A 17,500-nucleotide genomic window follows, 5' to 3' on the forward strand; every position below is an offset into this window, starting at 1 on the left:
TGCCTAACCTTCGTATGTCTTCTACTCTATCCTTTTTTTTTTTTTTGCAACTTCTGTTTTTCTTTTAGCCTTTGTCTTTCTTTTCTTTTCTTTCTCATTCGTCAGTTTTTTATGACGTGTTCATTTATTTTATTGTTTACTTCTCTGTTCTACTTTCTCTCAATCCATTTTCTCTCATTCAAGTTTCTTAGCCTTTCTTCTTTTACTTTCTTTCTTTCTATTTCTCTCTGATTTTATCTTCTATTGAACCTTCTTTCTTCCTTTTCTTCTACAACATTTGTTCTTTTTTTTTTCTTCTCTTCCCCCTTTCCTTTATTCTTTGCTTTACTTCTGCCCTGTTTCCTGTTTTCTCCTCTTGACTTTTTTTGTCTTCCACTTACTCTTTAGTTTCTTCCTTTCCTCCTATCAGTTTTCTTTATCTTCTTCGTCTTCTCTTCATTCTTTTCCTCTCTTTTGTTCTCCATTTTCTCTATTTGTATCTGTTTTTTCTTTCTCTTCCTTATTTCTTCCTTTCTTTCTTCCACTCTTACTTTTCTTTTTCCCCATCTCGTTTTTCTTTCTTTAGCTCGCTTCCCTCCCGTTTCCTGTTTGCTCTCTTCTGTTTTTTATTTCTTCACTGCTTCCTACTCTTCTTTCAATTGTGTTTATTTTTCTTCCCACCTCCTTTTCTTTATTCTCTACATAGCTTCTGTCCTGTATCCTGTTTCCCCTAGCATTTTTTCCACTCCTTCACTTCCTTTGCCTCTACCACTTTTATTTCTTTTTGCTCCCCATCTTCTTTTCTTTATTCTTTATTTCGCTTCTGTCCTGCCTCTTGCTTTCTTTCCTATTATCAAACCCTCAGTGCAAAAGGACCTCGGAATTCCGTTCTTCTTTCCAGAGGGGCGACTCTGGAACTGTCTTTTTTTCTTGTTACTTTTTTTTTTACGTTTTTGTATGTTGTACGTCTGCATTAACCCTGATATTCTTTATTCTTTCATTTTATTCCTAAATTATTTTATCTTCTATTTCCTCGTTTCCTAGTCATCTTTCTTTCATATCATTTTTACTGAATTGTTTCTTTTTTTCCTAATAACATTTACTTCATCTGTATTTTTTCTATTTTATAATTTCATTTTCATTTTAAGTTTCTTCTATTTTCCTGACACCCTTCCTGTTGATTCCTTCATCTTTGTCTCTTCCGTAAAGGATCTTGACTTAAAAACAACTTCCCCTAAAAAATTTACAGATCCTCATATTGCGAAATAAAAACTGAAATATCCTCTTTCGTTTTTTGTTCTCTTGATCACCTGAATGTCCTTTTGACGTCAGGTATCACAGCAACAAATGCACCTTTTTTCTTTCTTTCTCCTTTAACATCTTCATTAACATTTTCCTTTCTCTTTCCTGCCCCCCTTAATAAAAAAAAAATGATAATAAATCACGCCACTCCACGGTCCCTTCACCTGGACACGAACAGCCCTACAGATATCTCCCCCCCCACACACACACACACTTCTCACCTTCCTTCCTTCCTTCCTTCCACCTTCTTTCCTTCCTTCCTCCCACTTTTTTTCTTTCCTTCTTTCCATCTTCCTTCCTCGCACTTTCCTTCATTCCCCCACCTTCCTTCCTCGCTTCCTGCCACCTTCCTTTCTTCCTCCCACCTTCCTTTATTCCTTTCTCCTACCTTCCTTCCTTTCTCCAGCTTCCTTCCTTCTTCCCACTTTCTTTCCTGCCTCCTACCTTCTTTCTTTCCTCCCATCTTCCTTCCTTTCTCCCACCTTTCTTCCTCCCACATTCCTTTCTTCCTCCCACTTTCCTTCCTTCGTCCTAATTTCCTTCCTTCCTTCCCCCTAACTTTCTCCTACCTTCCTCCCATTTATCTTCCTCCCGATCCACATCATCTAGTAGAGGCGTACTCCACTCGAGCCGTTCTTCGGTTCCTAGTCCGTCTCTTCTACTTTCCATTAACCGAAGACACCCAACAAGCAAAAACGTTTCTTCCAAAAATATTTCTTTCAGACCAAATACATCACTTGTTCGCTCACCCAGACCCCGGCTGTTATTCAGTAAAGCCCCCTTCTACTCACCAGTAGACTGCTTTCCTTAGATACTAATCTATTGATTGGATACCATGTATCATATTCCAGTTCTTCAGGAACTTTCCCCTCTTCGATTTTTTTTTTTTTTTTTTTTTTTTTTTTTTTTTTTTTTATTCAAGGAACTGCGATGCCCATTTTTGTTCGGAATCTTCTCCTCAATAGAACTTGTGTTCCTGGTACTTTCTATATTAATTACGTGGGTTCCATTGCCTCGACTGGCATCTGATATTTCCATAACCATGGTTTGTTTATTTACTTGTTTACTTGTCTATCCAATTGTTCATTTATTTATTTGTCTATTTGCTTATTAGTTTATTGATCTATTTATTAATTAATTTATCTCTCTATTTATCAATCCATTTGACAATTTGGGCATTCATTTTTTTTATGTATTTATACATTTATTTTTCCTTCCCGGCCATTTGTTACCATCGGTAATCTCTTTTTTTCATCTTTCTTTTCTGACTTTTTTCTTACCAAGCTATACCAGTTTACACATTTACACACCTCACTGATGTGTTCATAAGAATTTAATAATCACACTTAAAAGGTCTTAGGTTAGAATATCTTCTAGAATTTCGTATAGTCGAAGAACTTGACCACCTTTCCGCTGGGGGCGCAATTAGAAGCGTACTGATCTCGCATGTGCTTAGCAGTGATTGTTTGTTACCTTCCCTAACAATTCAAGCGCACAGGGGAAATGTGACTTCTTCAGCCGTATCTACGCGCCTCCTGGTGCAGGCTCCTCACCTTTACTGCAACTGCAAGATCCATGGCAGTAAATATCAATCTGATCAGAAAAATGAAGAAAAGAGAAGTATTGAATGGATATGTCTTTGACGAAAGAAAAATAAAGGTTAATTCTACCCGTCTACTCTGTGGCTAGCAAGCCACCTTAATCCCTCCTCTCCCAGCGTGGTCGTCACTTGATGGCCAGCAAAGTGGTCATTATATTTGTTCGTTAGTTCCAAACTTTGATTTGTTTACTTCCCCCAACGTGTTTTACTTCCACAGAGTAGAAGAAAACGTTTGAAAGGAACAAGCAAATGTGGCTAGGTAGAAATGGAAGTCAGCGGGAAAATGTGGAAATCGAGAGAAGACTTAGAGTATGAGAATTGGTGGTTGTAAAAAATTGAAACGCGGGCGCGCGTTGTTGAAGAAGATGGCGTGATGCGGCTTGCCGCGTGGCGTATTGAAGCAGTTTCTGGTGTTTTTGGGTACTACACGATTGGCCTGTGCTGATAGCTCGAATCGGAACCCTGGAGACGTCCCCTCGGGTCTTGACATTCATAAATTTTCCACCTCCTCCTCCTGCTCTCCCTCTCACATCAACATTTTGGTAAAGATGCGACACCTTTCCCACCCCTTCTTCCATCTTACTCGACTTTGCTCATTTCTGTTTCCTCACCAATTTCGTCTTCATCAAGCGGTTTTTGCTGTCTCTGCAGCTCCCTCTCCCGGGTCCTCCAACCCTCGCTCACCCTCGTTTACATGTGCGAATTTACTTTTTTCCTCTTCTTCTCCTCCCCCTCCTCCTTTCTCTTTCCTCCTCCTTCTTTTGTTCCTACTCCTTCTCCTCTTTCTTCTCCTACTCCTCCTCTTTCTTCTCCTCCTCCTCCTCCTACTCCTCCTTCTCCTCTTCCTCCTTTTCTTTCGTTAAAAAATACATTAAACTGTATTATCAACAATTCGATTAAGGAAGAGGACTGTACGGAATCTATTTGGGTAGAGATTATAGGCAAGAATAAGAAAGTTATTATTGGCGTCTTGTATAGACCTCCTAACCTCAGCATTGAGCAGACTGATTCCCTGATTCATGAAATTCACAGAGCGTCCCAGTACAAAAACGTTGTAATCATGGGAGATTTTAACTATAGAAATATTGACTGGGAAACTTTAATGGGAGATCATGAAGCGAAGAAATTCCTAGATGTGGTGCAGGATAATTTCCTAAAACAAGTGATTACCGATTCTACGAGGGGACAAAATACCCTGGACTTAATTCTAACAAATAATGAGCACCAAATTAGCAGCGTAATAGTGGGAGATAGTCTAGGCTTTAGCAATCATCAAGAAATAAGATTTAATGTTATTTGGGAAAAATTAAAAAGTACGAATAACGTTCAAGTACCAGACTTCAGGAAAGCAAACTTTGACAATATAAAAACCTATTTGAAATTGAATACGAAAAGCCAGGCGGACGTTTCAGACATTCTCGATTCTCGTTGCGGGGCTGGTAGTCAGGTCTGGGTCACGGAGGGTAATATGCATACCTTAGGTCAGGTCATTTAGGGGCGAGGGCCAAACAATCATGTCAGCAATTTAGAAGAAATGTATAACAATCTAACTCAGTGGTTCTCAACCAGGGGGAAATTTCCCCCAGGGGGAAAATTTGGATGTTTCAGGGGGGAAATTCTAGTCTAGAATTAAAATTCTGGAAATTATCAGAAAATAATTAGAAAATACACTCAAACCTCAAATTTCCGTACAAATAGAGACCGAGACAGGTCCGGAAATAGAAAAGTCCGGAAATTGGTAACACTGGTAAGTGGTAATGGTGGGTGGAGTATCTTGACTGGTAGCTGGATAACTGCGCATGCGCAAGGCAAGGATGGTACAATGATTACATGCGCCATCCACGCTTCCACCCCAGTTCAAGCTTTTTCGTTGTGGTGGCAGGGCATAGGACCACCCCTGGTCAGCGCCCTTCAACCCCAAACCAAACCAAAGCAAACCAGGTGGATGCAGTTAGTTTCTGTTTATTATACATTATAATATGTATTGTGTATGTATAAAATGTAATAATATACATGTAATAATGTATAATAGAGGTATAGTGTGCTTAAGAGAACAATTGGACTAGCCTAGGCATACGAGAACCGGATGGCAATTCTCGGTCTCACTCTGTACTCCTTGTAAATTCTTATATGTCTTAATATGATCTCTCTTGTTCTTTTCAGGTCCGCAAGTGATCATGTCGAAAAAACGAACATATTCAGAAGCGTATCTATACTTCAGTTTTACGTTTGTTGTGAATAACGGGGAACATCTGCCACAATATGTCATCTGCACAAAGACCTTGGGGAATGGTAGCATGAAGCCATTCCAGCAGAAGCAACGCCTTCAAGGATGTCATCCCGAACTACAAAACAAGGATCGTGAATACTTCAAGCTGAAACAAAATTATCTGAAGAAGATGAGACTGGACTCAACTGGAACGTTTCGTCAGCAAACGGACGCTATTGTGAAAGCGTCATGCGAAGTCTCATACAAGATTGCGAGGGAGAAGAAACCACACACAGTTGGTGAAACATTGGTGAAGCCCTGTATGCTGCAGTGCGTGAAGTTGGTCCTTGGTGAGGCTGCCCACAACAAGATGACCCAGATTTCCCTTTCAAACAGCACCATTCGGTCTCGGATTAATTATATGGCTGAGAGCATCAAGAACCAAGTTGTTCAGAAGGTTCAAGGGTCACATTTTTTTTTTTTTTTTTATTCAACTCGACGAATCGACAGATGTTGCCAATCTGTCCCAGCTGTTGGTCTTTGTTCGTTATACCACCGGAAAAGGATTTTAGAAGAATTCCTCTTCTGCAAACCTCTCCAGACCACGACCAAAGCTCAGGATGTGATGGGCCTTATCAATGACTTTTTCGAAGACAGCAACATCACCAGGGAGTCTCTGGTTGGAGTGTGCACGGATGGTGCCCCAGCCATGCTTGGCTCTCCGTCGGGGTTCATCACGTTCGTCAAGCAAAAGAATCCGGCAGTGGAATCGACACACTGTCTGATCCACAAAGAGGTGCTTGCTTCGAGAACTCTCCCCAAGAACTTCAAGCAGCATCTCGAGACTGTCATCAATGTCGTCAACTTTATCAAGGGTTCCGCTCTGAACACTCGGCTATTCCGTCGGCTCTGTGAAGGCATGGAAGCCGACCACGAATCGTTGCTATTTTTCACCACCCCTTGTCACCACTGTCACTTAAATTTGACTTGTAATATCACTCGTCTCAAGGCCCCTTGCCTTCTTTTTCCTGTAGTCTCACTATTTTCTAGGCCCCGTGCCTAGTTCTCTCGTCCTTTGGGTTAATAAAAGGGTGGTGAATTTTCTTTCTTCTTTCACTGTAATTTCACCTTCTGCTTACACTCGGGATCTCTTTCTCTCGTCTCTACATCGTCTCCTGGTCCTCTCTCCACACCCTCTCTCTATCTTCTCGACGAGATCCCGTATCCTACGCTAAGCTACCTTCGTCTGACGTCACTAATTTTTCTAAACCAATCTCCGGTGACTTCTCAAGTAAATGTCACTCCTTATGGGCGTGCCTTTGAATTCATGCACCAATAGTTTTTTCCTCCTTCTCCACCTTGCACCAATCCGGAAAGCCATTCCAATGCTACTAGCAAAAATTGTTTACCTCAGCATTAGTCAAACGAAGGTAACCTGCGCTTACAGAGTTGATTACATAATCGATTATAAAACAGTCACCACCGTCGGTGTGTTTACATAGACAAAACGTCGCCCTCACATAGACATAACATTGCCCTCGAGCAGGCGTCGAGTCTGAATTATTCTAATGCCCTAGCTCATTTCCATTCGTACACTACCGGCCTCTTACAGGGCTCGGCAGCTACCCTTGGTCGTCCCGACCAATTTCTTATTTCCCTCTTACAGGGCTTGCTAACATATTTCTAGAATAAGCTAATCTACCCTTGCGTAATTGTTAATCTACCTTCCAAAATACATCATTCATGCAATAAATTGGGAATAATACATAAACATAATACCTATAAATGTGAATAACATGCATCTCAATATATATATAAGGTATTGAATTAAGCGGTTACATGGTTGATTTGCTTTGACAGAGCCAATCTCCGGAATACAACAAAGGCAATCAGTGCTGCCACTAACACTGAAAGTAAGGGTATGATAAGGATTGGTAGCATAGGTAATTCATTTGAGGGAGATCTTGACAATGGTCTTCTCTTAATTTTCAAGGGAGGGGAGTTTTCAGGCAATGTGAAGTTGAAGGTTGAAATGTAGGTGTCCTCGGTTAAATGCATTGTATTAAGGGTATTAGAAATGGTGGAAATAGTGTCTGCATGCAATTCGCAGTTATCTTGAATAGAGACAAGACCTTCAACCAAATCTAATTTAGGACTCGACCCGGGACAATTTATTGATACCTTTGTCTTGTTAGGGAAAAACAGGTAATGAGATCCTTGTATGTTACAATGAGGGATCTGGTCTACCAAAATTCGTTGGTAATGACAATTGTTCATAACAGACATATTCCTAACCAGAGAGTTCATGCGAAGCCTCTCGAACACAAAAGAGATCATGCTTTCTCTTAGATTGTCTACAGAAAGGATATAATTGATTAGAAAATTCACTATGAGCACTAACTTTCAATGGTTTATCATCTTTTCAATAGCAATTAATTTGCAAAACACACTAATCTAGAGTTTGAGTGTCTATTCTTGTTCAATATTATTTCCAACACACTTCATTTTCAAAGACAGTCTTATTACTTTAAAATGGTCACAATACTCATGTGTGTACTCAGATGAGAGGTCCTTAAGTCCTTAAGGTTCCAAGTCTGACCACAGCAGTTCCTAGGTTTTAGGTTTCCATGTATCTGCTTGACACCAAGTTGCAGTTGTTTAGGTCTCCCATCCCAAATACATACAAATGGTCAATACTATCTGTAAAATATATCAAGATTAATGTTCAACTCTTGAAAAATATCATTATAATATTCTCCATATTCTCCAGGGTTATTAATATTTATGCACAAAGTATTACTATAATCATCTTCATAGATCTGCAAGCTAATTTTCCTTATGCCATCTAAATGTCCTATCAATTCTTCTCTTGATTCTAAATGTTTAAGTTTAAACTTGTTTCCACCTGCAGAATCAATTACCCTATATGGACCAGTGTACCTTGGTGAAAGTTTATTATTGGGTGAGGTTACTTTGACCATTACTAATTCTCCAATTTTCAATTCTAGTTTATGAGCTATTTTGTGTTGTTGTTCCCTCATCTCTTGTGAATACACCTGCATATGTTTCCTAACTCTTTGGTGAATACTTTGAAGAGTATTTATCCTATTGGATATATAATCATCCATATTATATATGGGTTTTTGCTCTGCAGTCAACATTTCATATGGCAGAGTTTTGTCCTCCCCAAAAATTATAAAATGAGGTGTATCCCCAGTTGCTACATTAATTTGATTGTTCAGGGTACACTTAACACAAGGAATCCAAGTATCCCAAGTTACACTATGAGGACTTATTAGGGTTCTAAGACATATAATTATCTTTGTGTTTAACCTTTCTACTACTCCATTACTTTGGGGATGGTTAACGAGTATATTGACTTTCTTGATGTGGAACACATTACATAGATTTTCCAAGATTTTGTTATTAAATTCAGTCCCATTATCTGAAACTAGGATGTTAGGTGTAGTAAAATTACAGATTATCTGATCATAGATTACGGAAGCAATAGTTTCAGCTTTCTTATTGATTATGGGTTGCAATATACAAAATCTTGAAAAATAATCAATAGCAACAAATAGGTATTTAAAGCCGTTCTCTGTTAATGGTAATTCCAAAGTATCCATGTGAACTCTTTCCCAAGGTTTCTGTGGAATGGGATAGGTGAGTATAGGAGCAGGTTTTGGTGTATTTCCCTTCACCTTTACACATTTTACACACTTTTCTATATAATCATATATAGTTTTCTTCATACCTAGCCAAAAGTACTTAAGTTGTGCCTGTCTATAAGTTTTATCCTTTCCAGGATGTGAACTACAATCACTATCATGAAGTAACTTCAATATCTCATTTACCAGAGTTTGTGGTATAACCAACTGATTTACTTGACCTCTAGAAATATCTTTCCCATTTACAAATGTTTTCCTATACAAAATTCCATTAATCAAATGAAATTCCTCTATCTTATACCCCTTTGGTAGCTTTGGAGGATCTCCTCTTGGGTTCATCAAATGCTTGATTATTGAATCACATGTCTCATCATCTCCCTGTTCTCTTATTAGCATTTCTTCATCTAAAGTTACTAACTCTTCTATACTACAAACAAAATTAATCAACCCAGTCCCAGTCATTGGTTGACTAATGTTTCTAGAAAGTGGATCTGCTACATTCCTTCTACCCGGAATATAATTAAATTGAACTTCATAGCACTGAAGTATCGCAAACCATCTAGCAAGTCTGCCTCTAAGATTCTTATGCTTAAATAAGTTCTGAATAGCTGTGTGATCAGTCCAAACTCTGATGGGATACCCTAGTATCATATCCCTAAAACTTTCTAAAGAATAAATTACTGCTAAAGTTTCTCTTTCAGTTATAGAATAGTTTCTCTCCGCACTATTACAAAGTCTGGATGTGTAAGCTATGGGTTTCAAAGTTCCATTTCTCTCTTGCATTAGTATGCCTCCTAACCCTATGTCAGACGCATCAGTACAAAGAATAAATTCATTTTCATAGTCGGGGAAAATTAAAATAGGTGAACTCGTGAGTTTATCTTTCAACTTGTCAAAAGCTTGCTGTTGCGCAGGTCCCCATATGAACTTTGAGTCCTTTCTCAACAAAGAACTTAGTGGATTAGCAATGTCAGCATAACTTTGAATGAATTTTCTATAATATCCTGTTAATCCCAAAAAGCTCCTAACCTTGTCTACATTGGTCGGAACTGGAAAAATTCTTGACAGCGTCAACCTTTGAATTTACTGTACTCAGCCCGTGTCTGTCTATCTTATGTCCTAAGTAAATGACACTGTCTTGCAAGAACTTACATTTTTCAAGTTTTACTTTTAACCCAGCTTCTCCTAGTCTTGAGAATATCAAATCTAATTTCTTAAAGTGCTCCACTGCAGTCTGAGAAACTATTAAAATGTCATCTAGAAATACACTGGCAGTGTTTCCTAACAATCCATCTAGAATAGTATTCATTAATCTCATGTAAGTTAATGGACTATTACATAACCCAAATGGCATTCTCTTGAACTCATAATGTCCTGTTGTAGTAGAAAATGCTGTGAACTCTCTTGAATCTTCATGCAATTCTATTTGCCAAAAAGCTGATTTGATATCTATAGTACTAAAATATCTATTCTCAGTTCCCAAACTTCTCAAAATGTCACCGATAATGGGTAATGGTAACCTGTCACGAATGGTGTGCTTATTCAGTTCCCTGTAATCAATAACTGGTCGCATAGTCCCATCAGACTTTGGTACTAAGATCAACGGAAAATTCCACTCACTTTTACTATGTTCAATAATATCCTGTGATAACATTTCAGTGATGAGTTTATCTACTACAGCTAATTTAGAGTGAGGAACTCTGTAAGCTGGTATGTAGATAGGTTGTGTTCCTGGTTTTAACTTAATGTGATGTTTTAAAACAGTTGTTTTGCCTAAGGCGTCCCCCGGCAAAGCAATTGCTTTTTTATGTTTCATAAGCAAAGCAAATAAAGCTTCATCCAACTCAGGGCAATTAGTTGATTGTAATAATTCTTTATATCTATTTCTTAAGTCTATGCCTTCTTGTACTGAACAAATTGATGAAGTTGGTAATTCTATCTCCTCACTATTCTCATTTAAAATCTTAATAGGTTTAGTACACACCTGAATACATCCTATTTGTGTACCTTTCTTTAAAACTATCTCTTTATTCATAGTATTAATTACTAATACTTCTACTTTGTTCTTATTTGTCTTATAAATCCCTGAGTCCCACTTCAATCCTTTAAGTTTAACTGATTCTGGGACTGTAATTACTTCAGAGTCTACATTGATTCCTTTCAAACACACTTCAATCTTATTAATTGACATTGGATGTAACAATGTCGACCTTGTTAATCCGCAATCTGCAATTCTCAAGGTATCTGTGGTTGATAATTTAGTAATCTCTGGGATTTCCTGAACTTCTGAGTTGGGTTCACAAATTGTTTTACTTTCTGTAGGGTTGGACCGCTCGGCCTCGCTATCTAGGATAGAAATGTTACCTAAGGATTCATTGATTCCTGTCACTGGTCTTAAGTCTGGTTGATTTAAGAATGGGATTAACTGTGACTTCACTAAAATTCCTAAGTCAGCAGGACAAATTACCATGTTTTCTTTTCTCATAGTTGCAAATCCTATCAATAAATCTCCTGGAAAAACAGACTCTTCTACCACTATCACTGGGATGTACAATTGTTCATTTGTATATAAGGCAACTTCTAGCTCAATCTTACCTAATGTTTTTAACTGATTTCCAGTTACACCTTGCAATGTGTAACGGATTGGTTCCAACATTTTCACTCCTGGGTTCAACTGGTTTAAAACTTTACTAGTAATTACATTAACTACAGACCCTGTATCAATAAAAATTTGAATAGGCTTATTGAACACTTTACCCGCAATGAGAGGTCCTACAGAAGTTTTACCAACAGTAATTATCAGTTTGTCAGTTTCTTTCATCTCCCTTGCATTCCCATATTTAACACAATACCGTCTATCGGTATATATATGGGGAGGTCTGAAATGGTTTATTCTGTGTCTGGGGGTTTTCCTCTTAGCCCTGGGGGTACCCGAAAATTTCGGCACTCATGAGTTCTGTGTCCGATTTTATTATGGTAAATACAGAATGGAGGGTTCCTACATTGATACTCATTGTGACCTTCGTATTTGCAATTTCTGCAAATAATCCCATAAAAACATTCTTGTGCCTTGTGTCCCCATGCATTACAATTAAAACATAGGATTCTGGTATCCCTATCCCTAGATGGACTTCTAGCATGCCGCCTATGTCCTACTTCTGTTTTCTTAAACTCTCTAGAGTTCCTATATTGGCTTTGTTGATTTATAGGCATTACATATGGGTTTATTGTTCTGGTCTCACTGTATCCTTGAAGAAGATAATCTACTTCTCCTAAACAGATATTTGATTTTAAATCTTTGTACAGCCTTTCTGCTGTTAAGTCATCAGAATTCTTTGCCAATAAGCTAAATGTAATCAATTTGATTACTTGTGAGATTTTCATCTTCTCACTAGGTCTTTCTATCCAGTCTGAATCTTTCAAGATAGAATTCATGTCTTTTGACCATCTATCTAATCTAGCTAAGTACTCTGTGTCAATTTCACTTGTCCTAACTTCCTTAATCATTTTTACCAATGATCTAATAGGATCCTGATCACATTTGGACATGAAATGTTTAAGAAAGGCTTTCTTGTAATTATCATATTGATTAATTGCTTCCATTTGCTGGAAGTTAATGACAAACCTCACCCTTCCATGCTCTGGATCTATATTCTCCTTGAGAATCTCAATCTTACGATCCTCATTGGTAATGTTTTTACTAACTATAAGAGTGTCAATGAGGTTCAAGAACTTGTTTACACCATATGTGTTAGACTCTCCTGTGAATTTTGGAATATTTGTATTTGATGTGTGAATTTCGTGTCTCAACACGTTAGAATTCTGAGGGGTACTCATACTTATTACTAATACCTTGCTTTAGCCTGGCTGCTTGCGATGTCGCTTCGTGATGTCAATGTCTGGTTTGACGTCCTTCTACGGTCTTGTCATTCGTCAACGACGTTGTTCCTCCTCCATCACACACTCTGCCTTGAAGACCGCCTTGTAGATGATGATCACCTTGAAGAATCTTGAAGAATGCTTGTTCCCAACGTAGCAGTTACTTGAAGTTGTAGATTTCTCTCGTAGTCGTAATACACTCTTGATTTTGGTTGTCTTGTTCCCGTAGACTTCATGCGCCACTTCTCTTTGGAGGTGTTTAACACCCAGTTCGTTCGTCGCACCGCTGAGCACCACTTTCACCACCCCTTGTCACCACTGTCACTTAAATTTGACTTGTAATATCACTCGTCTCAAGGCCCCTTGCCTTCTTTTTCCTGTAGTCTCACTATTTTCTAGGCCCCGTGCCTAGTTCTCTCGTCCTTTGGGTTAATAAAAGGGTGGTGAATTTTCTTTCTTCTTTCACTGTAATTTCATCTTCTGCTTACACTCGGGATCTCTTTCTCTCGTCTCTACATCGTCTCCTGATCCTCTCTCCACACCCTCTCTCTATCTTCTCGACGAGATCCCGTATCCTACGCTAAGCTACCTTCGTCTGACGTCACTAATTTTTCTAAACCAATCTCCGGTGACTTCTCAAGTAAATGTCACTCCTTATGGGCGTGCCTTTGAATTCATGCACCAATAGTTTTTTCCTCCTTCTCCACCTTGCACCAATCCGGAAAGCCATTCCAATGCTACTAGCAAAATTTTTTTACCTCAGCATTAGTCAAACGAAGGTAACCTGCGCTTACAGAGTTGATTACATAATCGATTATAAAACAGTCACCACCGTCGGTGTGTTTACATAGACAAAACGTCGCCCTCACATAGACATAACATTGCCCTCGAGCAGGCGTCGAGTCTGAATTATTCTAATGCCCTAGCTCATTTCCATTCGTACACTACCGGCCTCTTACACTATTTCATACTCAGGTGAAGTGGCTCTCGAAGGGAAACATGTTGCAGCGAGTCCTGGAATTGTTTGATGAGGTGGTAGCCTTCCTTTTGGCCCAAGAGGATGTTATGCTTCTGGAGGCGTTGGAGGGTGAGTTTTTCCGTGTGCGGCTGGCCTACTTGTCCGATATTTTCAGTGCATTGAACGAGCTCAACAGCAAACTGCAGGGCAAAGGGACCAACATTCTTTTTCAGTCGGACAAGATCAGAGCTTTCGTGGCTAAACTGGAACTGTGGAAGAAAAGAGCGGGGAGTGGAAGTTTTTCCTCATTCCTCGCTCTCAACGAATGTGTGGAGGATATGGAGGATTGTCTGCCTGATCCAATAGCCGAGGATATCAAACAACACCTCGAAGGCTTGGAGGAAGAATTCAAGTATTACTTCCCGGGGATCAAAAACGAGAGCAACGAGAACAAGCTTATCAGAGACCCATTTCAGAGTAACGTTGATGATGTGCCAGACGTGTGGTAGGAAGAGTTCCTGGACTTGAAAAACGACTCTGCAGCGAAGGATGCCTTCGAGAATATGGAACTGGAAGAGTTTTGGACCCAAGTCCGAGGAACCTACCCGCTTCTTGCGACCAATGCTCTGCGGATATTGGTCCAGTTTCCTTCCACCTACCTGTGTGAGACAGGATTTTCGGCACTGGTACACCTCAAAACAAAGGCACGCAACAAGTTGGAAGTGGAGGTGGATCTTCGATGTGCGCTCTCCATAACTCCCCCAGACATTGAAGGACTCGTGATAGGTAAACAATGCCAGAAGTCACACTAAAATGCTGTGTTAGTGTTAGTGTTCTTATTCAATACAATTTGATGTTAGCTGTGTTAGTGCATTTGAAAAATAAACTAGTAAATAGTCTCAGTGTGTTTTAACTGTTCTTTCTCTCATACACATGAAGGGGGAAATCTGAATGGTTGAATTGGGTGCAGGGGGAAATGACAGAAAATAGGTTGGGAACCACTGATCTAACTGTTCTAATTATTAATGCACAAAACACATTTATCCCCCTAAAGTCAATACGGAAAAATAGTAATACTCCCAAATGGATGACGAACAGAATGAAACATGTGATCGGAATGAAAAGAGGACTTTACGTAAAAATAAAAAACGGGGAATCACACCTTAGATCAAGATATAACGAAATGGCAAAGCTGGTTAAAAGGAATACACGTTCAGCGAAACGTAATTATGAAATCAAGGTTGCCAGTCAAACAAAATCCACCTCTATAGAACAAAAAATAGAGAAAGAATAGGACCAATTAAATGAGTGAGGAGTTTAACAATTATTTTCTATCGGTGTTTACTAATGAGAGGTTAGATAAAGTACCTGACTGCGATCCGATTTTCAGAGGGGATGAAGAAAGTAGTCTAACTAATATCAGCATTAGTAAAGAAGAAGTAGTCAAGCAGATTGACAGACTTAAAGCTACAAAATCTCCGGGTCTAGACGAAATTTTTCCAAGAATGCTTAAAGAGTGTAAATTTGAAATCTGCGACCAGTTAACTGAAATATTCAATAAATCGGTAGACACTGGTTCTGTTCCAACTGCTTGGAGGCAGGCAAACGTTGTTCCTGTTTTTAAGAAGGGAGATAGATCGTCTATATGCAAATACAGGCCAATCAGTTTGACATCGGTTATAGGAAAAATGCTTGAATCAATAATAGTAAATAGACTCAGAGAACACATTAAAGGGCATAATTTAATTCGTGATTCACAGCATGGTTTCTCCAAGGGTAAGTCATGTGTGACTAATCTTCTATCCTTTTACACTAAAGTATATAAGGCGTCAGACAACAATGAAAATTACGATGTTATTTACCTTGACTTTAGCAAAGCGTTCGATAAAGTGCCACACCAGAGACTACTGAATAAAATCAAAGCCCATGGCATAGGAGGAAAAGTGTTAGAATGGATTAGAGCTTGGATTAGTAACAGAAAACAGCGGGTCACCATAAATGGAATAATATCTAGGTGGGGCAATGTTACTAGCGGGGTCCCCCATGGCTCGGTTTTGGGTCCCTTGTTGTTCATTATGAATATAAACGACTTAGACGATGGGTTAAATAGTGATGTTAGTAAGTTTGCGGACGACACTAAAATAGGACGCCTAATTAGGTCAGGAGAAGACGCCCAGATTCTGCAGGATGATCTTAATAAACTGTTAACATGGTCGGTGAAATGGCAAATGAACTTCAATATCTCTAAGTGTAGCGTGTTAAACGTAGGGCTACACAACCCCGAAAATAGATACAACCTAGATAACACGTTTTTAGAAAAATCTGAGTGCGAGAGGGACTTGGGAGTTCTGGTGAGTCCGGACCTTAAAACCAGGAAGCAGTGCATTAGCGCCAGAAATAAAGCTAACAGTGCATTAGGCTTCATTGCTAGGACGGTAACGAATAGAAATGCAGAGATAATTATTAAACTCTATCTAGCGATAGTTAGACCCATCCTTGACTATGCGGTACAGTTTTGGTCTCCGTCCTACAGAATGGACATAAATTCAATAGAATCAGTACAGAGAAGAATGACCAAAATGATACAAGGACTCGGAAATTTGCCTTACGAAGAGAGGCTTAGGCACCTAAACTTACACTCTCTGGAAAGACGCAGAGTGCGGGGTGATCTAATAGAAGTGTTCAAGTGGATCAAAGGCTATAACAAGGGTAATGCAAACAAGGTCATCATAATAAAACAACAGGGCAGGACTCGCCGTAATGGGTATAAATTGGACAAATTTAGATTTAGGAAGGAAATAGGCAAGAATTGGTTTACTAATAGGGTGGTCGATGAATGGAATAAACTTAGTAACCATGTAGTAAGCGCTGAAACTATAAGTTGTTTAAAAAAACGATTAGACAACTTTATGGATGGGGATGACAGGTGGTGATGGATACGGAGCTGCCTAGTGTAGGCCTTATGGTCTTTTGCAGTCTCCTTTATTCTTATGTTCTTATGTTTCCCTTCCTCCTCCTTCTACTCCTTCTCTTCCTTCCTCCCTCCTCCCTCCTCCCTCCTGACTCTTCTCTCTCTCCTATCTCCTCCCTCTTCCTCCTTCACCTCTAACTTCTTCTGCTCTTCCCCCTCCCCTCCTTCCTCCTCTTCCTTCTCCTCCTCCTTCTGCTTCCCTCTTCCCTCCTCCCTCCTCTCTTCCCTCTCTCCACTCCTCCTCACTCCTCACTCCTCCACCTCCTTCTCCTCTTTCTCTTCTTCCTCCTCTTTCTCCTCCTCCATCCTCCTTCACCTCTTTCCTCCTCTGCTCTTCCCCCTCCCCTCCTTCCTCCTCTTCCTTCTCCTTTTCCTTCTCCTTCTCCTTCTCCTTCTCCTTCTCCTTCTCCTTCTCCTTCTCCTTCTCCTTCTCCTTCTCCTTCTCCTCCTTCTCCTTCTCCTTCTCCTTCTCCTTCTCCTTCTCCTTCTCCTTCTCCTTCCCCTTCTCCTTCTCCTTCTCCTTCTCCTTCTCCTTCTCCTTCTCCTTCTCCTTCTCCTCCTTCTCCTTCTCCTTCTCCTTCTCCTTCTCCTTCCCTCCTCCCTCCTCCTTCTTCCCACCTCCCTCCCCCCTCCTCCCTCCTCTTTCCTCTCTCCTCCCTCCTCTCTTCCTTCCTTCCTCCTCACTCATCCCTCCTCCCCCTCCCCCTCCTCCTGCTCCTCCTCCTACTCTTTCTCTTCCTACTTTTATTGTTTCTCCTGGTCCTCCTACTACTACTCTTTCTCCTCCCCCCTCTCCTCCTTCGTTTTATCCTCCTTCTATTTTTTCTGCTCCTTCTCATTTTCATCCTTCTTTCTCCTCTTCCTTCATATGTTCCTCTTCCTTCTCTTATTTTTCCTTCTCTTTCTCTTCACACATTTTCACTTCTTCTCCTCC

The 17,500-nt window shown here is 39.7% G+C and overlaps 1 protein-coding gene across 1 annotated transcript in view; it reads left to right on the top strand.

Moving 5' to 3' along the window:
- The window catches only part of LOC143028841 (protein FAM200C-like), a 16,899-nt gene extending 2,795 nt beyond the window's left edge, over positions 1–14,104 (top strand). Inside the window, exons 2-5 of the mRNA XM_076191203.1 lie at positions 2,635–2,901; positions 5,045–5,547; positions 5,692–5,949; positions 13,613–14,104. Of these exons, the coding sequence (XP_076047318.1) occupies positions 2,635–2,901; positions 5,045–5,547; positions 5,692–5,949; positions 13,613–14,104 (1,520 nt within the window). The remainder of the gene's footprint in view (positions 1–2,634; positions 2,902–5,044; positions 5,548–5,691; positions 5,950–13,612) is intronic.
- The last annotated feature ends 3,396 nt before the right edge of the window (positions 14,105–17,500 follow it).

This window comes from Oratosquilla oratoria, chromosome 10, assembly GCF_046742065.1.
Source record: "Oratosquilla oratoria isolate Oo_2021 chromosome 10, ASM4674206v1, whole genome shotgun sequence".
In the NCBI taxonomy this organism is placed as follows: Eukaryota; Metazoa; Arthropoda; class Malacostraca; order Stomatopoda; family Squillidae; genus Oratosquilla; species Oratosquilla oratoria.